This window comes from Lagopus muta, chromosome 2 (assembly GCF_023343835.1).
Source record: "Lagopus muta isolate bLagMut1 chromosome 2, bLagMut1 primary, whole genome shotgun sequence".
Taxonomy (NCBI): domain Eukaryota; kingdom Metazoa; phylum Chordata; class Aves; order Galliformes; family Phasianidae; genus Lagopus; species Lagopus muta.
The window spans coordinates 70,454,497-70,475,448 of record NC_064434.1 but is presented as its reverse complement, the minus strand read 5'-3'; the positions used below and the strand labels follow the sequence as shown (position 1 = coordinate 70,475,448).

Genomic DNA, 20,952 nt, shown 5'->3' with positions numbered 1-20,952 from the left:
CGCCCCCTCTCGGCGGAACACAACGAGCTGCGCGCGCCTGCGCCGTGCCGAGGGTGTGGGAGCGGGGCGCGCATGCGCAGCGGCGGCCGTAGCGGCCGGGGCCAGGGGCGGGGCGAGGTGAGGTGGGGCGGCGGTGAGGGGCGTGCGTTCGGTGCTGCGGGGTTGCGAGTCTCCGCCCGGCGGCTCGCTTCTCGGGCACGGTGCGGGAGCGGAGCGAGCGAGGGAGGTTTGCTACTCGCGAAATGTCGCAGGCTGCCATGTCCGAGACCTACGGTAGGAGCTGGGGGTGGGGCCGTGCGAACGGACCGTGACGGGAAGCGGGGGGCAGCGGGTGCGGCCCCGCGCAGGGAGGGAGCACGGCCCCCTGTCGGGGGAACGGCGGCCCCGAGGAGGAGGTTGGGGGTAAAGCGAGGGCTCTGTAGGTGGGCAGGGCTGGCGTTGGCCCGCAGCGGTAGCCTGCGTGCCTCTTTGCCCTAACTTTGCTCCAGCCGGCTGAGCGCGCTTGGATCGCCTCGGCTTTCCGCCCCTTTGCGTAGCGCGGCCGGTGACATCTTGCAGAACGGCAGTGGCTCTCACGCGGAAAGGCTGCAGAGCCTCTGTGCCGGGGCACTAGGGTGGGTGAGAACAGCCTCGAACGCGGTGTGCTGGGTGTGTTCCTTCGTCTCCTCCGTCCTCACCAGCAGTTCTGACTTCGACCTGTGTCTCACTGTTGGGAGAGCGCGGTCCTGGAAATAAATAGCTTCCATAGGTGCAGTACAGTGAGGTGCAATACCTCTGCTGTCTATGAGACAGCCTGTGTTGCCAGCAGGAGTTCTTACCGGTATGGAAACTGTTGGCTTCTGCTGCGCAAGCCTGTTTGCTTTCAGTTTCCACCAGTGGCTGTTTTTTCACAGTGGTCAATGCTTTGGTGTACAGTAAGCATAAGGAACTGTTGGGCAAAATGAGGCAAGAACATGAGGCAGCCCTTGAAGTGTAAGCATTGAGATCCTGCTTCTGTTTTCCGTGCTTGAAACATGTAGGCAGAAGCTGGACTAGAGGCGTGCCTTGTAGATCTAGATAAGAGTTTGGACCAACTTCTCGTAGTCTGACTTCACGTGATCAAGAACTGGCATCGTTTCTGCTATGCTTGCGTTGGAATTGGTGGTTTTCCAAGCAATCAGATGGATCAGCAACCAGAGAAGGTGGAAAGTGTTCTAGCTGTACTCTTTAGCCTGCTTGCTATTGCAGCAGCATCGTATAGATGATTGCATTTTAAAACAAGTACACTTCAGACATTTTTTGCATTGGTTCAGTGATGCAGAATAGTAATTGTAAGCCCACTCTAACTGCTGATGCTTTCTAATTGGTTCGGTGTTCTAGAAACTATGGCCTTAACACTGAAGTTCTGCAGTTGTTGTGAGTTATTCCTTTTATTCATTTTCTGTTTGGTGTATTTTTCTTCCTAGTTCCAATGTTCATTCTTTTTGTACACAAGCCATTAAGAAATCAAGATTTAAAGTAGATGGAAAAATATGAATCATGTTATGGCATGACGTAGATGTTAACAATGGTTATGTTATCTCTGACCACAGGAGTAACCAGTATCTAACTTTGCAGTGTCCTGTTGGTGCCCTGGAAAGAGGATGAGAGCAGGGCAAGCATATGGGATGTAAGATTCCTTGACCTCCAACTATTTTAATATTAATAGTTCCCAGAGCCAACAATAGTTTCTCTTGATAAACCCTCAGCAGCATTTTCTTCAATGAACTCACCCAATCTTTTCTTGAATGCAAATTTGTGTTCGTGGCGCCCTTTGACAGGGAGCTCCCTATGTAAATGATCTGTTCTGTGAAAGGCCTTCTCCTTGTTTTTTGAGTTCTACTTGATGGCCAGTTTTACTTGATGACCTTAGCTCTTCTGCTGGAACAGTGTGGTATTTATCTCCATCTCCCCTCTTTGTGATTTCACTCATGGTTGCATAGACCATGAGTATTTCCAACTTACTGATGGAAAGATGAAATGCATTTGCATAAAACAACACAAGTTAAATTGCCTCCATTATTGCCATTAAACGTTTTTAGTCTTTTTAATGTTATATTCCATAGTTCATCTAGGGGTTGGTATCACTTTTAATGGTTTTGATTGAGTTGCTGTGATTTTGAGGACTGTGCATTAATTGTCTATTTGAAATTATGAGACATTGCAGTCTGTTTGCTAGCTGTCAGTGCTAGCTACATGTAAATGCTGTATTTCTTTTTTTTTCTTGTTAACGGCAGAGTAACTACACATAGCACTTTTACTTAGATTCTTCTAATTATTATAATATTTTGGCTCTGTATTTTTCAGACTGTGGACTGTATTTTTCCAAAAGCTATTTAGAAGAAACTTACTTAGGCGAACTCTTCCTTTTCGGGATACATTTGGGTATTAGAAATATTTGGCAAGCCTTTGAGATTTCTTAGCATTAGGAATTCCCAAGTAATTCTAGGGATGGAGGTTCTTTTTTTTTTTTTCTTCTAAGAAATATTCTTCTGCTTAATGAAACTGCTTTACCATAACCAATCATTTTGCTTTACTCTCAGGATTTGAAAACTGTACTTTGCTCAATTCCATTCTTTCTGGAAAATCCTTACAGGGCTTCTTGTTTAATAGCAATTGTAAATTATCTGCAGTAGAAGTTATAATCCCACAATTAAGGGTGCTTCTCCTTTCTCTTACCATTGCCAGTTGCATTTAAGAAAAAAAAAAAAAAGTTTTCTTAATGAGTTGAATTTCATTGTGTTTTTGATTAATATTTTTCTGAGGCTTTGGACTTGATGTTTTCCAGGCTCCTTGGAGTATCTTCATGTGTATGAATGATCTCTGAGCATTGATCTTGTTCTTGAGCAAGGTGGGAGGTGGATGGAAACACTGCCACGTTTTCAAGCCCACCGATTGTAATACTTGTAGAAATAGGGAATGAGAAGTTGTAACTGGATGAGATATGAGTGTGAATTTAATTTTATCTGCAACTTTTTGCTACTGGTGGAGCATCAAGGGCTGGAGACCTGTGGAACTTGAGTGCCAGTTTCTACAGCAGATAGTGAAATGGACTGATAGGAAACGCAGTGTTTATTCAAATTGTAGTGGCTGCATCACACAACTGTTATAAATGTATTTGATTTCACTGGAAAAAAAATAAGTCTTTACTTTTAAGTCCAAGTTTCACCATACAAACATCCAATTATTCACTGCAAATGTTTCACCAAAATAGTACTCTCTCTTCTCTGTTGTGTTGTTAGCATGGGAGAGATGACTCAGTTTGCTCTGGGAAGCAATATTATGATAGACTGAATAATTAATAGAAATGGTGTTTGGGATGTTGTCCTTCAGTGTGTAGTTTTCCATTCTCTCTGTGTTTTCAGCTCGGTTTGGAGTGGTAACATAAGTCTGACAGTACTCAGTTGAGATATAAACTGGAACAAGCTGGGATTTCTACTGTAGTACAACTACAATAGAATGATCCAATACAATCTTAAAAAATAATAATAATAATCTAAAACATGCAGCTTGTAACAGTGGAAACAAATCTCTTAATTTTCCAGTGAGTAACTCATGTTTCCTGTGATACAGTGTCTGTGGCGTATATGGATAGTTACTACAGGACGTGTGCAGAGTTTGTCCTGCTTCCCAGTGCAAAATGCATCCATTTTCACATTATGATAAATATACATTGATTTTTAAAATGGCTTGTCCTTAACTGATAAATGCAAAACCACCTTTTAGTTTTAAATGGTGTAAGGCTAGAAGACTGCATTATCTTTGGGAAGATAGTACATTTCACTCAATCTCTTCAGTTCCTACTTCCTCTCTTTTTTCCTTGAATATCTGCTACTGCCAGTCTGATCATGAGTCTTGTTGGAATTTGTTGTTGGAATGTGTAAGCTGCCTGTCCACTGAAATGTATTTCTTTTTTGTCTAGATAATTTGATTCATGCTTTTCTCCCAGTCCTGCCTTTCCTGCTCCCCATATATACTTAGCAAATGTATTTTCATTTATCACCTTGGTCTTCAGTTTATTTCATAGTTTGTTTTATTGCCTAGAGGGCATGGCTGTTTTGTTCATCAGGAAGCAGAGCTTCCTCCTTTTAAGCACTCTTTATTCAGATGAAGAGCCAAGTTGAGCCAAGTTTCTGTTCTACCTGTTGATCTTAATTGCTATTGCTAGAGAAAGGAGTAAAGAGAGATAGCCCTTCTTTTCTCTCATTTAGAGGCAGCGTATTGTCAGTAGGATTGCTTCAGAGCACTCCTCCCTTATGCAGGCTTCTACAATATAAAAGATACCTGACCAGGAAAGTTGTTTTTGTTTTTAATGACATGAATGAAATACTGCTGATCCTTTGGAAACTAATGAATGTATGTTCTACCCTTTATCAGGGATTTGGTAGAAGACTGATCTATGAAAGAGGATATAATTTGGTTGATTTCCCACCCCTCTTTTGTATTAAGAAGAATACAGGAAACAATTCATGCTACATTTTAAAGACTGAGCTGCAGTGGTTTGTTCAACTTTTTTCCCTCTGCTGGAATCGATTTCAGTCAAAGGAGGAGGTTGGACATCCTGGGGTGGTTTCCACACCAGCCATCTGGTTTTGATCTGCCGTGGTAGTTGAGTCAAAGCCCACGATTGTCTCCCTTCTCCTCCCCCCTCAGCCCTTTCCTCCCCCTGCACACAGCAGTTCAGCTGCTGGTGCTTCTTTGGGGTGGAGCCACAGTGTTACTGATTGCTTTTCACCTGTGCTGGGGAACAGGGATCTGTCCCATTGCTTTGCTCCATGTAACCCCTACCCAGTGTGGGACCAGGTGATGCATGTAGCTTACTGAAGGCAGTAAGTTGATTCTTTATGACGTCTTATTTTCCTAAACAGCCAAGATATGCTATCTTTAATCTCTTTATGCTTTTTCTAGTGCATGTCTTGCCGCCCTTTTTCTTTTTGGCGTGATGTTTAATTTTCATTTTAAATCCTTTCTCTATATAAAGACATTATTTACAGGCAAAGTACTTTAACTTATCCAGATCTTCATAGTAGCCAGAATGATAGCAAGCATTTTTAACATTGTAATGATGTTCCTTTTCAGCTTCTCAACGAAGGAGGAACAACGGAGTTCATAAGAAAAACTTCTCTAGGGTGACAGCCTTAGTGGCTAACTGGAATGTTAGAGCTCAGAGCTTCTTTGTCAATTGGAGGGGGAGAAAAAAAAAAAAACAAACCACAAAGCTATGAAATGAGTTAACTCCTCTGGGAGAGGAGTTCTTTCAGTCTGTCTCATTCAGTTTCAGAGCCGTGCTAAATTTTTTTAGGTGCCCTTACAGTTGAAAGAGAAGATATTTCTTCTGAATCAAACAATGAGGACATTATAAAAAACACTACCAATAATGCTTGTGGTTACCTTGCGAAATGACACCATAAGAAATACATTCTGGAATAGTAAACTGAAAAACTATTCTCTCTCTTCTTATCTGCTACGTTTCTTCATTGAGAGCATTTCTAGATTCATAGCCCAGCACATCAACTCAATCAATATGGGTATTTGTGACTTTTGGTATTGGCACATGCCTTTTCCTGTCCTTGTTTCGTGGTGATTAAATGTACACGGTATTCCACGTTTCCTGAAACACATTGTCTGATGCTTCTGGATCAACTATTAACGTAAGCTGAACTGAGAGCCTTGTGCTCTTTCAAGCAATTTATGTAAAGTCATTTCAAGTGATAGAAGTGCGCTGTGAACATGACTGCAGAGTGTTAATTTCCTTGCTCCACAAGTTTGCATGCTCTGAAAGGTTGCTGCTTTCCCCAGCGCAAAAAGATTTTCATTTTTATAGAAGCTTTGGCTGTTTCCATTCTATGAGTGATTAAAACAGACTTCCTTACAATTCACGTGGTTACTGTATGAAACTGCAGTTTCAAGTTTCACCTTAGAACACTTGTTTGTTTTTTTTGGCAGATGGAAGCATTTTTTGTCTACCAGGTAAGCAGATAATGAATAATCATCTATCCAAATATTTATCATAGAAGAGATTCCCACTTAAAGTTGCCTGGCGCAATAGAATCTTAATGAGTTAGGGGTCTACCTGTAAAGTGCTGTTATGATATCAATGTAAAGGAATTAATATGAGGTCTCCAATATTACTCTTGCCCTCAGAGCAAAATATGAAGCGCCTCAAATCAAAGCACCTCAGGAAAAATACACTGCTGTTCTCAGTCTGTTCCCTATCAGTCCCTGACAGTGACACCGTTGTCTCAGAATTTCTTGCTGGCTGGCAGCCTGGCCGCACAGAATGGAGCATCTTGTTAAATGTGCTGCTCGACGTGGATTGTAAAATATGCCTTTATTCAACCACATTTAACAACCAGGGCCTGAAATGACAGAGAAATTAGAGTAGAAATAGAGTGTTGATGTGATGTGTCTCCTGTTGTAGTTTGATGGTAGCTGATAAATTGTATTAGTCCATGGGAGGGGGGGAAAAAAAAAGGTATATTTGGTTTACTTTTTTTCACTTGTTCTTGACGGGAAATTCTGGCAAGCAGCATTTACCAAACATGTAGGAGAACCAGTTTTAACTGGGTTTCAAATTTATTTTTGGAAAAGCTGCAGAGGCAACAGTATTCTACTTGCAGATGTCTCAGAACATTTTGCTTTTTGAGGAACTCTTTGGAAGTGATAAAACCAGTGAGATTACACACACCCACATTGGTTAAATATATGGGAAGGTGCACAAAGTAGCTCACTATTTGGTCCATAAAAGAGAAACTTTCACAGAGGATTTTTTTTCTTAACCAAATGCTTAAGGGTTATTTATGACTTACATGCATTTCATGCTAACAGTGGAGATTTGGTAGTCTGAAGGATGATATATTCTGAGCCTCAGTGTGTTTTGCAATTGAAATGATGTAAAGGGTCCTTCTGTACAGGAGTTAATAGGCAGTATTTCAAAACCTGAACCAAAATCTCTTTTCTTGGTCTAGAAAGCACAAATGGCTGAGTGGGGGCAGGAAGAACGATAGGAGTTTGGAACAGAATGTCTAGAGACTGTAAATGACTCTATTTGTGAGTGAGAAAAGGCAATCTCTTCTTTCAGAATAGAGTCCATTCCAAAGTCTGTTACAGTGTTTGAAACAAAAAATCATGTAAAGATGATATGTAAAAATAATACTTCATTTTAAAGATAACATCTGAAGGACAGCTGAAAACAAAGGATGTTGGACATTCCTGGATTCATAGCCCTCACTTTTGCTATTGAATTTTCAACAGTGGGAAACTGCTTACCATGAATAAGAATATAAGATACTCTTTATTTAGTTTTCATAGAATCATAGAATCTTGAGCAACCTGGTCTAGAGGGAGGTGTCCCTGCCTGCAGCAGGGGGTTGTGGACTATGTGATCTTAAATGTCTCTTCCAACCCAAACCATTCTATTTGGTGTTCCTGCTACAGCAGGGTGATTGGACTAGATGATCTTTTGAAGTCCCTTCCTATCCCTGACATTCTGAGATTCTTGTGATGCTCTAATTCCTTCATAAAGGAAAATGATTGGGCAGACTTCTTTGTGCATGTTAAATTCAACTTACAAAGCCAGAGGTTCAAACAAAATTCTCATGAAATAATGAATCAGTGCTTTGACTGAGTGTATTCCTGTTTTTATTCTGCCATCCCATGAACTGGTATTTACTGTAACGCATTTGACAGCTTTGAACAGTGTTAATGAAATTAATGCTAGGTTTTTATTTTTGTTTGTATTGCAAGCTTAATCCTTTTCATTGCATGCTTATCTTCTGGAGACCTACTGTGTTTATAATAGAAATGATGCAATAAAGTTGTAAAGATGACTGTAAAAAGGATGCTGTTGGTAGAAAAATAAATAGTTGGGAAAGTAATCGTAAGCATTGTTATCATAGTTTATCAGTGCAAGTCTTTGAGAATGATAAGATGAGGAAGCTTTCTTCGATGGTTAGCAAAACTGGAAAGGTAGTATCAAAGTGGTGTCTGTAACAAGACAAAAGAGATTTTGAGTATTGCCATTACTAAATGAACGCTGATGTCAATGGCACCTAAGTAGGTGAGGTGCCAGAAATAACTTCCTTAATTTGCCATACGGAAGAAACACAAAAGCAGAGATTCCAGAATAAAAAAGCCTTGCCAGTAAATTTGTAGAGAACACATTCCACTTTTTTTCAGATTATACAAGTATTAAAAGGTCTGTTGAGTTTTGTTGGAGCTGATGTTGTTATAGAGGGCAATTGTACTGACTGTAGCTAATAGTTTATTTACCCATAAAGTAGGTTGCTGGTAGAAAAGTCAGCCAGATGCCTTCTGATTCCATCATTTTCATCTCCGGTTGTCATTCTTGTATCTCCATAAACAAGTAACGCTCTTTGCTCTCACTTTCTAACATCAGTAAAAGTTAGCAATTTTTCTTTTCTTTTTTTTTTTTTTAATCTTCAGATTTCCTGTTTAAGTTCTTGGTCATAGGAAATGCTGGGACTGGAAAATCCTGTTTACTACACCAATTTATTGAAAAGAAATGTAAGTATACGCAGCAAGGGTTCCCTAAAGGGTTATCTTCCTCAGCCAAACTGTAATTCTCTTGAGAAACAGCTCTGAGATTATGATGTATAATCAAGAAACTTACTGCTGAGAATATGTGCAGTAGTGTCTTAACATTAAAAAACAAACATATTTTGCATATTCATGGAAAAGACTGGCATTTTGTGCTCTGCTTTTCCTTCTTTTTTTAAATTGCCGTGCAGTATTAGAAAACAAAATTGAAGAAAATGTTGTTTTTACATCATTAGTGGCAGCCATAATAATATGATTAAGGCAGGCCATTCTAGTAATAATTTTTAATTCAGTGGGGTGTTCAAAACTTGTAAGAAATGTTTTTTCTGCATGATGGCAATAGCTGCACTGATTTTGTTTGTTCAGGAAGTAGTTTGTCATTTGAACACCGGAAAAATTTTAATTGCACCTACGTTGGATTTAATGAAAACTACTTATTCACCCCAAATGTTCTCCAAATAATAAATCTGTTTTTTCTTTTTTTTTTTTTTGTCTTTTTTTTTTTTTTAGTTAAAGATGATTCAAATCATACCATAGGAGTGGAATTTGGTTCAAAGATCATAAATGTTGGTGGTAAATACGTGAAATTGCAGATATGGGATACAGCAGGACAAGAGAGATTCAGGTACCCTTTTCAGCCGTTTTATTAAATGTTTCTTGTTAAATCATTACTTTGGATGTTGGGTATTACCTATTCCTGCTGAAAAGCAGGCATATATCAAATTTGGCAGAGAAGGTATGTGTTTGAGTATATTTGCTATCAAATATTATCTCTCAGAGGCTTTTCTATTGGTTTGGGGGGGGGCTGTTTTGCTTGTTTATGGGGTATAGAGAGCTACCAATGGTTAACAAAGGTGAGCACAGTGGTGAAAGTCTGGGGAATGGACTGCAGTCCAAATACTTGTCCTCTAACAGGCAAAGCCAGGCAGTGATGTACAGTAAGATGTCTCCAGTCTGTTGGCTAGATACCATGAGATTGTGAGGAGCTTGTTCTAGAGGCTCATAAAAATGATGTTCCTTTAAGTTGAATGCATTTACGGAAGTGCAGATTATTTTCTTCGGGTACTTCTTATAATCTATGTGAGCCTTTTCTTTTTAAGACTACCTTAGCATACTTAGCAGTCTGTTTTTAATTCATACTCTACCTTTTGAAGAATGCTTTGTGTTCTTTGCTTCCTTTTTAAGGAGTCTTAAGTTGTTCAATGGCATTTACTTCACTCTCCCTTTACTGCTGAAAGATGAAACATAACTGTGGCATGAAAGATGAGCAATTACCACCAGCAGCTCCCAGTTCTGTGTCAGGCCGTATTTCAAATGTATCTTCAGCAGGACATGGATCAGAATAGACTTTCAGAAATCACTGTATGACTGCATTCCTTGAAAACTTGTCATCTTGTCATCGAAAGCCTAGTTATAAGTTTTTGCTGCTGCATTATGATTAAAATCACTTTTTTATTTTTATTAAAAAAAAAGATAATTGTTTACGTAATACAGTAGATACATGAAACCTAGACTTTAAACAAAATACACAACAAAAATGTATATGTATTCTGTCAATTATATTTCAGGTCTGTAACAAGAAGTTACTATAGAGGTGCTGCGGGTGCTTTACTTGTCTATGATATAACCAGGTAAGAAAACTAGCTCCTCTTTGGTTTATTGGCTGTCAGAAACAATTAATGAATAACTAGAATCCCTCCCATGTATCTAATCCTCTGACAGAGAATAGACAAAAAGAAAAGAAATACGAAATGTATTGCTATTTTAGTGCATATCTAAGCCTTGGAACTTGCTTACATGACATATTATTTTAAACTGAGACAGGAGGTTTGGGTTAGATATTAGGAGGAAGTTTTTCACCCAGAGGGTGGTGACACACCGGAACAGGTTGTTCAAGGAGGCTGTGGATGCCCCATCTCTGGAGGCATTCAAGGCCAGGCTGGATGTGGCTCTGGGCAGCCTGGGCTGCTGGTTTGTGACCCTGCACAGGTAAGGGGGTTGAAGCTGGATGACCATTGTGGTCCTTTTCAACCCAGGCCATTCTGTGATTCTATGATTATGAAAGCCATAAATGTACAAAGGCTCAGGGGATTAGACAAATATGTAGGAATTGGCCTACCAGTAGATGTAATCATGCTAGACTATGCGCAGCCAGTGGCTGTTAGCCACTGTTAGCTGTTAGCAACAGCTGTTAGGAACTGAATAAACTGAGAAAAGATCACTGTGTGTCTTGTTACTGTGTTTTTCATCTATATTTTGCATTCATGGTTTTCCAAAGAGATAAACAAACCTCTGAACTGGTCTGTGTTTCTCAGTTTCATGTCCTTGAGAACAAATAACCTGACACTGGTGGTATGCAACAGAAATTTAGAGCAGTCTTAAGCCACTTGTAATATAGCCACTTGTAAGGTAGCACGTGTCTGTGGAAGCTGCTTATTAGTGTGCTGGTGTAACAGGTCATCATCTGGAGAAGCTAGCTTTACCCCTGTGTTCTGTAACTATGGCACAAAAATATTTTAATCTTGTTTGTTTGCTGTGGGTTTTTTGTTTGTTTTAATGTTGTAGGCAGCCAGTAGAATACCTTACCATTGCACACTTCTGCTTTTTTTTTTTTTCTGGCCCTGATAGACTAATGCTTGTCAGATAAGCTTTGTGTTGGTTAATGATGACTCGCTGTATGTATTGTTTTTTTTCCTGTGAGTGCACTGTTGTACTGTTTTCCCTTGAGCACTCTTCAAAATCAGTGTTTTGTGCTTGAGGTCAGCTGAGCTCATTTGTCAGTCGGTCTTCTTGATCGTTTTAGCTTTGCCCACCACTATAATGACTACTGATGTAAGCAGGATAAATGCCTGTGATGTTTTTGGTCTTAAAACAAATGTGATACTTCAGGCCTGCATTTCTCCATTAGCATAGTTAATTCTTATAATACCATCTGGAACTTAATTATTGAATTCCATATTAATAACTCATCACTATTCCTAAATTCCGTGCACAGAAAGCTGAAACTACATTAGCACTTCAAATTTTAGCCTTTCACATTAACAAAGTATCTTGTTATTTATTTTTATTCCAATCTGTGGGCGTTTTGCATCAATAAGAAGTAAGCTACTACTTCTCAAAGGCTACGTGTAGCCAAATGCACCATGAGCTGTATGTGTGTTTAATCATCTGTTCCCCTTTTGTCTGGGGTTGCCACTCCAAATCATCTTAGTGATGCTTCAGAAGAGATCTTGCTTTCAAATATCTTAGGAGCTGCAGCTGGGATTTCATGTGTTTCAGCTCATGGGTCCTGGTGTCTAGATGATAATTTATTAATCAGAATGACTACCTAATGAAAGGAATTAAGGCAGTGGTGGAGCAGAACATTCATAAGCACTGTGAGAAGTGAGCTGAGCGGTAATGCCTTTATAGGCTCTAGCAGCAGACTATACAGTGTTTCTTGACTTCAGAGAGAGAAGTTGCTGGAAAGAAATTATCTGGGTTTGGTTGTGATTGATTTGATTTTGCTTTTTAAGAACTTTACCCTTCTTGTTTCTTGAAGGAACTTGGTACTTTCCCCAGTTTGTTGCTGGTGTAATTGAGGTGTGTAGGTGACTTGTCTGACTAGTACAGTCTTGTGGCTTGGCAATAATGTAGATTTGCCTTCAAAAGTTTTAGTTCAGTGATCTGCTTGCTAGAAGTGAGCATTTTCTAACATTGGGTTTTTTCATCACAGCCGTGAAACCTACAATGCTCTCACTAATTGGCTGACAGATGCAAGAATGTTAGCAAGTCAAAATATTGTGATAATTCTGTGTGGAAACAAAAAAGATCTTGATGCAGATCGTGAAGTAACCTTTCTAGAAGCATCCCGGTTTGCACAAGAAAATGGTAAGTAGTAAAAAAATCTTCATGTAATGCTGAAAGATGTTTAGTACTTAAAACAGTTTTTTTTGTTGTTGTTTTTGGGTGGTTTTTTTGTTTGGTTGGTTGGTTTTTTGCTACTAGAGAATACTTTGGTCTGCTGTATCTGTTATCTTTTCTGAGGGAGACATGAGGACAGTGCCTGTAATAAGAACTGCATGTGCTATTTGTCCTGCTATTGATGATTCTTCCATTCAGAGTTGCTACTTAAAGAATATCTTCTATGTGGTGTCGTATTCCTTAGAGTATGTAAGATGACTTTTCTTGTTACCTTGCAACCAAGGAGCTGGAGAGAAAATAGAGAGTAAGGTTTCCTGGTTTTTAGCATCTTGCAGGCTTTCCAGATCGTAGTCAAGATGGAGTGGGGTTGGCTGCAGTTGAAAGCAACCAGCTCGTGGTAAACAAAGTTCAATATATGTTGTGGATCCAGAAAACTGATCTGTAGTGTCCAAAATTTTCAGTCTGTGGAGGCCTGTTTCTGTAGCAGGTGAATCCAGTCTGACCTTTGTGCTGCAGTCCTACTATCAGTAAAGTCTCTCTTTAGTTTTATAAATTGATTATCGGGTCTTTTCTACCATGTATTTTACTGTTGTTGCTGGCTTTTCTCTTGCAAATAGCTTTCTGTTAACAGGAGCCTATATGAAGTACTTTGTTTTCTTGTGCTGTTTTTGCACATGCAGCCCAGGTAATTGTGTTTAGAGTCTTAATTTTTATATTTCTGAAGTTTTAGAGGAAGTTTTTGCGTGTCTAGAAGCTTTGCTTTCATAAAGTAACTGTTTCAGGACCATGCTATTGGAGGATAGCTCTCAACAAGTCTAAGAAAAAAACGTTTCTATTAATTTTCATGCTTGATTTGCTGTATCAGATATTCCAGGCTTGCTTTGAGATTGTTTTTCTGGTGTCCAATGCAGAGCTGATGTTTTTGGAAACAAGCGCGCTGACGGGGGAAAATGTTGAGGAGGCCTTTGTACAGTGTGCAAGAAAAATACTCAATAAAATTGAATCAGGTAAACAGAAATTAATATTACTTTAACCTATTTTTTTTCCTAGAAACTTAAAGCATGTGTTTAAGTATCAACATCTAAAGTTATTTAGTTGTGGTAATATAACCCATTTATTTTATAGCTGTATGTTTTAACAGGAATGAACATTCAGGTAAGATCTGTGTACCTAAAAAGGGGGAGAGGTGCATTGTGGGTGTACAATATTTACCTTAACAGTGAGCTCAGCATGTAGGTTGCATGTTCTGTGGATTATGTGCATACAACAGAGAAGCCTGACATTAGACAGCTTTAACAAAGCAGAAGAAGAACATGATGTAAGGGCATAACTTTTAATTCTGCTTCTCATTTACTGCAGGCAACATGATCAAGAGAATTTGAACACTTAACACAAAATACCAGGGATGTTTCCTAGCAACTGTGTTTCTCTGATATGACCTTCCTGGCCTTAGCTGAAGTCACTTTTCTTTCTGCAGATCTAGAAATATGCCAGAAACTTCTCAGTACAAGTGGGCAAGCTTTTGTCAGAAATAGGCTCTGATGTGTTTGTGTCACTAGAGCTAATCTGTTATTCTGATTTTTCTCTCATTTTTTTTCTTACTCATTTTGAATGCCAAACAAAAAAAAAGTAGTACAATATTTTCATAGAAATTTCCTCATTACTGCATCAAAATCAATGTCAAATAGCCTCCTTCATTTTAAACAAAACAAACAATAAGAAAACCCCAACAAAATAAAAAAAGAAAAGCAAAAACAACAACAAAAAGCAGCATTTGGCTAGTTAGTATTCCTATAACTGATATAAAGAGGCATTACTATAACAGAAATAAGTCCAGCTTTCTGTAAGCTGCTTGTCCTGTCCCTTCTATCAGCAATCATGCACTGAATCATGAAAAAATTGAGTCTGGAGAGAACTGCTGGAGCTCTCTGGTCCAGCCTCCTGTTTTAGATTCAGTTTCAAAGTGAAAACAGGTTGCCCACAGCATATTGAAGCATACTGTGAGATGCTCAAAGACTGGAGGTGCCACAGCCCCTTCGGACAATGTGTTTCAATGCTGACTGAAGTATATAGTGACATTTTCATTTCCCTTGTGTTCAGAAATTCTCCTTGTGCAGGCTGTGTTTCTTCCCTCTTCTTTTATTATTCCTGTGTGCAGTCTGGTTCTAGTCTTCACATCCATAAGACCATGCAATCATAGATACAGATTCCCTCTTAGCCTTCTCTCTTCCAAGCTAAGCAAACACAGCTCCCTTAGCTTCTTTTTGAACATACTGAGCTTCAGCCTGCAGCTGCCACAGCAGTCTTTTCCTGGACTCTCTCCAGTTCTGGTTCTTTGTTACTGGAGAATGCAAAAATGAACACAGGGTTCTAGATGTTCTGGATGATTCTGTGTGGATTTGAGCATGCCAGGTAGAGCAAAATAATACTTCCATCAGCCTGCTGGCCACAGTCATGCTGTAACAGCCCTGTGCATTATTTACCCTTTGTCACAAGTGCATGCTGCATCTCGTGGTCACTTTGTCTGTTAAGATCCCTGGTTCTTTTTTTGCAGAGTTGCTACCTAAGTAGTTGGTCCCCAGCCTGTACCTGTGCTTGGCCTTGTTCTGTCACAGATAAAAGGCTCTGTGTGTGTAGTTGCTGAATTTCACAGGATTCCTGCTGTCCTCTGGCTTACCCATGGTATTTTCTGAAGAGTAGCCCTACCTTCAAGCTGGTGTCGCGCTCAGCATGTTGTCATCTCCTAACTCAGAAGAACTGATCTGAATTATTCAGGGTATTTTTTATTTTAACTAGTTGTTTCTAATTTTGGCCAGTTCTCCGTGGATCTGTAGGGAAATTTCTGAAGGCACAAGGTGTGGAGTAAACCAGTTACAGCAGTGGACAACAGAAGCAGGGAAGGCTGAAGCCATTTCTTCTTGGGCAGCGCTTTGTGGACTCTGAGATTGATCCATTTTTGTTTGGCTTGGTGTATTTACAGTGCTTCTTCCCTTACATAGTAGAATCTGAAAGCATGTGTCTCAACATGAAGCAGTATTTGCAGAACACATTTTGGGCATTTCCTTTTTAAGAAATAGTTAGTGGAAAAACACTTACTGTTGCAGCCTAGCTCAGCAATGAGCTGCTTCGTCATTATCATTAAGGACCCACAGCTGAAATTACAGGATAAAATGGTATCGTTTTGAAGTTGCCTAAAAATAAACAGAATTGCAGTAGATCTCTCCATAACCAGAGCAGAGTGCCATTACATATTTGTTTCTGATACTGTCATTTAAATTGGTATGTATTATTTGCAAGTAATCTATCTCCTGTGACCATTTTGTTTCTTTTCAGGAGAATTAGATCCAGAAAGAATGGGCTCAGGTATACAGTATGGAGATGCTGCCTTGAGACAGCTGAGATCACCACGAAGAGCACAAGCACAAAGTGCTCAGGAATGTGGGTGTTAAAGAAGCAAAACACAAAATCCAAAATACTCACTTTAGATACAGAAGGTAAGATTACAGAAATCTTGGAGCGTTTCATAAGTTACCATATTTGAGAAATATGCCCTATCAAGTGCTTGGCTTTTTCATAGCCTGCAAAGCACTGTGGAATCTAGTGAAATAATGCACAGTAGAATTAATTTCTTTGTTGTTTGTTTTTGTACTTCTGCTGTCTGTCCACCAAATCACAGACAGTGCTCCTTCTGAAATATTGATCAATTTTTACTGAGTAATACTGTGGATAACACTTTGGAATTCAGTATCTCTGAAATGCATTAAAGTTCAAATAGTTACCTAATGCACTGTAGGAAAAAATTGATAATTTCCATAGTATATTGAACAAATGTTATTAGAAACAAGAATTTATAAAATGTATGGGGCACTATCTTTGTCCTTGGACGTGTTTAAGGCCAGGTTGGACGGGGTCCTGGGCAACCTGATCTGAATGTGTATGTTTGGTGGCCCTGCTAGGCAGGGGGGTTGGAACTACATGATCCTTGGGGTCCCTTCCAACCCGGGTGATTCTGTGATTCTGTGATCTTATCCAAAACTCTTATATAGCATTTTTTTTTTAAATGCAATCTCACTAAATATTGAGACTGGAAAATGAAAGATAATACTGGATTTCAGACTTCCACTGACATCTGGGCCTAAAACTGGCCCATAGTGATTCTGATTCCTGTCTACCTCAAGTGGAAATATCAACTGGGGAACTGCAATATTTGCTGCTTAGGCAGTGTTATTATCTACAGCATCTCTTCTTGGGCCACTGCAGCCTGTGGAGTTGGTGTAGTGCCCTAGAGATGCTGAACAGAGGAAAGGAATAATCTGTTCCTCACTTCAGCATAATAGAGGAAGAGGGCTGAAAGTTGTAAAGCCTGATCCCAAGAAGAGCTTGATGGTTAGCCTTTCTTATAAAGAGTTGTTCTTAGATATGTTTCAGTATTCAGGGATATTATTAAGGGCTGTTAGGGCAGCCCTGCCCCCCTCAGTCACTAAAGAAGGTAATTAAGAAATTGCTGTGTAATTATTCTAACATTTTCAGTCTTACTTTCCTAACTTGAGGGCTGCAATATCAAATGAAACTATTACTGGAAGTATAGTTACTACATATTTTTTGCCTGTTTCTTTTTATCAGTTTGGACAGTGTCCACCAGCATTATTCAAACTGCCAGCAGAAGCTTTGCAGAATGTTAAATAAAGCAGCGTTAAATTATATGTTCTCATATTTTGTTCTCTGTTCCAAGAGCTTAGCTCCCAATTAAATCTCAGAATTTTAAATAATGCATAAGAATCCTTGAACTGCTTTCCTGCCTTTTTTTCTCCTCATACAGCAGCTTTCTTCAACTGAAAAACTGCTATGAAAGGGCATTCATTTAGTCCAATTATATATGGCTCTACATCTGTCTATTGATCTTTATTTCAGCAATTGAGTTTCCAAGATTGATCAGATGTAAATAAACAATGGAGTTCTTGTGTATTTTTCAGCTGTCCATACAAATGGTGTTTGAAGAAATAAAGCTTGAAAGCTGTGCAGTTTTGCAAACCATCTTTCTGCTGTGTACAGCCAGAGCAGACCACTGCTGACAGAGAGGTGCATCATGTGGTGTGGAGCAGGAATGTTCATGTGGCACAAGCCTGCAAAGGGAACCTGCTAACTCAGTGGGAAGTGTTAAAGTGATACCTGTATGTAAACGTTTTCCATTACCTATTTTTATTTCACCTTTAGTTGAAAGCGTTACTATATACTGTAAATAATGTAACAGTAAATTTACAAAGCATGATATATATATATATATATGATGATAGAACATTGCACTACAACAGTTTAATATTTTATTTTTTTATTGTAGAAACTAAAAGTTAACTGAAGTAGACTTTGTCATGTTTCTTGCATAATAGTTTATATTTATGCCATGAATTATAAAACCACTGGCAGTGTCAGTGAGGGATGGCTGTTTTTTTCCCCCACACCTCCCCCCATTTCTTTTGCCACGTTCTGACAAGGTGTTTCTATGACTGGTTCTCAATATGGGGTTAGTTTTGGTTGCTTGCTTTGGGCAGTGCATCAAGTTGGAAAAGTCATTTTTATTGAAGTTCACCTGTTTTAACAAAATTCTTACATATCATCTTTTGAAGCACTTTTATCAAACTGTAAAAGTTCAGGAAAACATACTTATGTTGAGAACATGAGTCTCTCAAATGGCTGTTAATTGATGTGGATTTTGAAATTTTTTTCTTGGTTCTGACGTTTTGTATAGCACTGGTGTCATGAAGATAGTATGTATATGTGAACAGAATTGAGCATCTTCTGTGTGTTTTGTACATCTGGTGTTGGGCATGGGCTTCTGGAAACCTGTCACAGTAGGAGTTCTATTAACCTCTGATTGCTAACTAAGCAATCACCTGTAGGAAAAACTGATTTCTGCTGAAATATGCCTAGTGAGGTACAAACTGAACCCAGGTTGGTTCTTCTAAAGTATCCCGAATGTATGATTTAGAATACTGGTATCTTAAACGTTTATAAAATACAATTAGGAACTTGGATGGTAAAGTTAGACTTCGAAATCAGGAACTGAAGACTCTGTCTTGCTGGAGTCCAACCTTTTGAACTTCTGGGGAAAATATGGTACGTAACACTGTCAACATTGCTTCCAGGAGACTCATATGAGGGAAGAAAGAAAAAGATGCTGGGGATGTAGTTTGTTCTTCCTGTGAAACTCATCAGGGGAAACATCGGCCTTAGTGCTGACTTCATTTCTCATTCAAGCAATTCATACTTCCCTTCTGCTTTCTTGTATGGCAAGAAGGAGATACAGGGTGAGGACTAGGAGTTCTGTTGTCATTGCTCAGCTGGAGACAGAATAGACTGGCAGAGGGCTTAAGCGTGAGGACAGAACCATGAGTAGTATGTATGATCAGGTAAGAGATACGGCTTTCATGTTGTCAGATAAGGAGCTGTGGAAAGTGTTTCTGGAGCTATCTGAACTCAAACTGTTGTCACAAGGGAAATGATAGTTCAGTTGTATGGATATAAATTGCTAGTGAGGATTTTACTTAGTTCCTTATGTAATTAGAAATTGGAAGTCTTTTTGGAAATGCAAGCGAATGCAAGCAAACACAGAAAATAGTTTATCTCATCAGAAAACAGTATGAAAATTCCAAGGAAAAACATGCTTTATTTTCTATGTATGAGTATTTTTAAGGGATGCTTGTCAGGTACATATTTAAAAACTAAATCAGAAAACTGAACTGCTGCTGTGACTCAGAGGGCAGTTAAAGCACACAGGCAAACCAAGGATGATACAGAGAAGACGGTATTCCATCTTTCATAGAATTAGAATTGTGTGGAAAAAAATAATTGTCCTGACATTTTTGTTTCAAATGGATGTTTGTCTTAAAATGATATACCTTGGCCATCTCTGAAATAAAAATATGAAATAATTAACCCTAGACTTTTCCAGTACACAGTAAGTTTTTAAAAGACTGTAGAGTCCAAAGTCTTGTTAGAGCTTTCTGCTGTGTCCCATGTTATGCAACAAATCTAAATCCTAAATAACTAATAATAATTCTTCCCAAGGCATATTCTCTTCTTGATAAAATTCAGTGTTATGTTGTTTTGGATTTTTTTTTTAGGCATCTTAATTCTGCATTTACAGGGACATAAAAGAACGAACTCCGAATAGACCTTACCTGTCAGCCGTAATAACTTAATTTGGCTTCCACTACTCCAAAACCAGACGGAGGTACCAAAAGCAGTCCCTTGAAGTAGAGTTTAGATGCAGTTAGATGCAGTCTCTACCAGTCCAAATGGCCTGTTGGTCAACTGTGATGTTTTGCCATCCTCCTGAACTCTAGCAAAAATGCAGAGTGAAGGGGAATATGTCAGTTCTGAAACACCAAACCATTACTGAAATGCTGGAAAAAATAATAGAGGAATCCATTTCCCCTTCATCTAATCAGATTTCTTGGTACACTGATAAAGTGTACGAAGGCTGAGCACTTACCAGTTCTGACATAGCACAGAGCTAAAGGTCTCCCCTGTCACTTAAAGTGGTTGAAGGCAGGAGTTGGCACTTGATTAAAACTTACTTTTATTATTATGCTAGCAGTTTGAAGAATAAGGGGAGTGGTTATTTAGTTCTGTTGCTTCTGAATAGTCCCCTAACAAAAGAAACAGGGACTTTGAAGTGTGGTTGGTTTTTTCTGACTTTTAAAAAAATGCATTTTCTATTCCTTTTTCCTTTATGTACAAATTGGCTCTCTGTTTTATACTGGTTCATATGGTTAAGCAGCAGGAAGCAGTTTCATTGTTTGGTAACAACTTGTCTTATGCTGTCTCCTTCCCAGGACGAAGGAAAAAATACTTGCATTATAATCAGTTGACATGTTTCTACTATTTCTTTAAATATATGTTCCTGCTACCTTAGTGCAACTTAACCAGGTTAATGTTTTGTAGTCTTGCACCCCCATGCTGCATCTCATTGACATTTTGAAAAGAAACCTTCTAAAATGGCAATTCCAGAGGGCAGTACTTGGGAAGCAATACTATAAGCAACAGTGTTTACTAGTTCTCCTCTGAGAATTTATTTCTAAAAATAAACATTATGCCCATAACAGCTGTGGAATCAATTTCAAGCTTTAATAAAACTAGCTCATGAAAATATTAAGTGAAAAATATGTTCAACTACATATGACTTTTAGTGTAAAATTGATTTACCAAAGCAAAATGGCTTAATTTTATGTGAACTAATTCCAGGCAGCCATATCCTAGGATTCACTGAATACAGAGTTTCAACTCTTCCAGTCCGTTAGAAGATCTAAATGTCTTATTAAAGTCTGTTTTGCCTTTCAGTGAGGCTACTGGCTTATATTCCATTTCATGCTTGTACCTAACAAGAAATAAAGAGTCTGTCTTAATTTTTCTAGGGGTGCTACAGCATATTCTATTTATTTGTACTACAGTTACATGAATGAAGTCCCCAAG

The 20,952-nt window shown here is 38.9% G+C and overlaps 1 protein-coding gene across 2 annotated transcripts; it reads left to right on the top strand.

The window, feature by feature from the left end:
* The first annotated feature begins 130 nt into the window (after positions 1–130).
* Positions 131–20,891, top strand: RAB4A (RAB4A, member RAS oncogene family). 2 transcript variants are annotated; one of them, XM_048935808.1, is made up of 9 exons: positions 131–273; positions 5,965–5,988; positions 8,464–8,544; positions 9,088–9,202; positions 10,146–10,208; positions 12,293–12,447; positions 13,392–13,487; positions 15,814–15,974; positions 17,454–20,891. In XM_048935808.1, the coding sequence occupies exons 1-8, from the start codon at positions 243–245 to the stop codon at positions 15,927–15,929; spliced, it is 681 nt and encodes a 226-aa protein (XP_048791765.1). In that variant the 5' UTR covers positions 131–242; the 3' UTR covers positions 15,930–15,974; positions 17,454–20,891. The 2 variants fall into 2 exon arrangements, with proteins under 2 accessions (XP_048791765.1, XP_048791766.1); XM_048935809.1 differs by lacking the exon at positions 5,965–5,988.
* Positions 20,892–20,952: the final 61 nt, after the last annotated feature.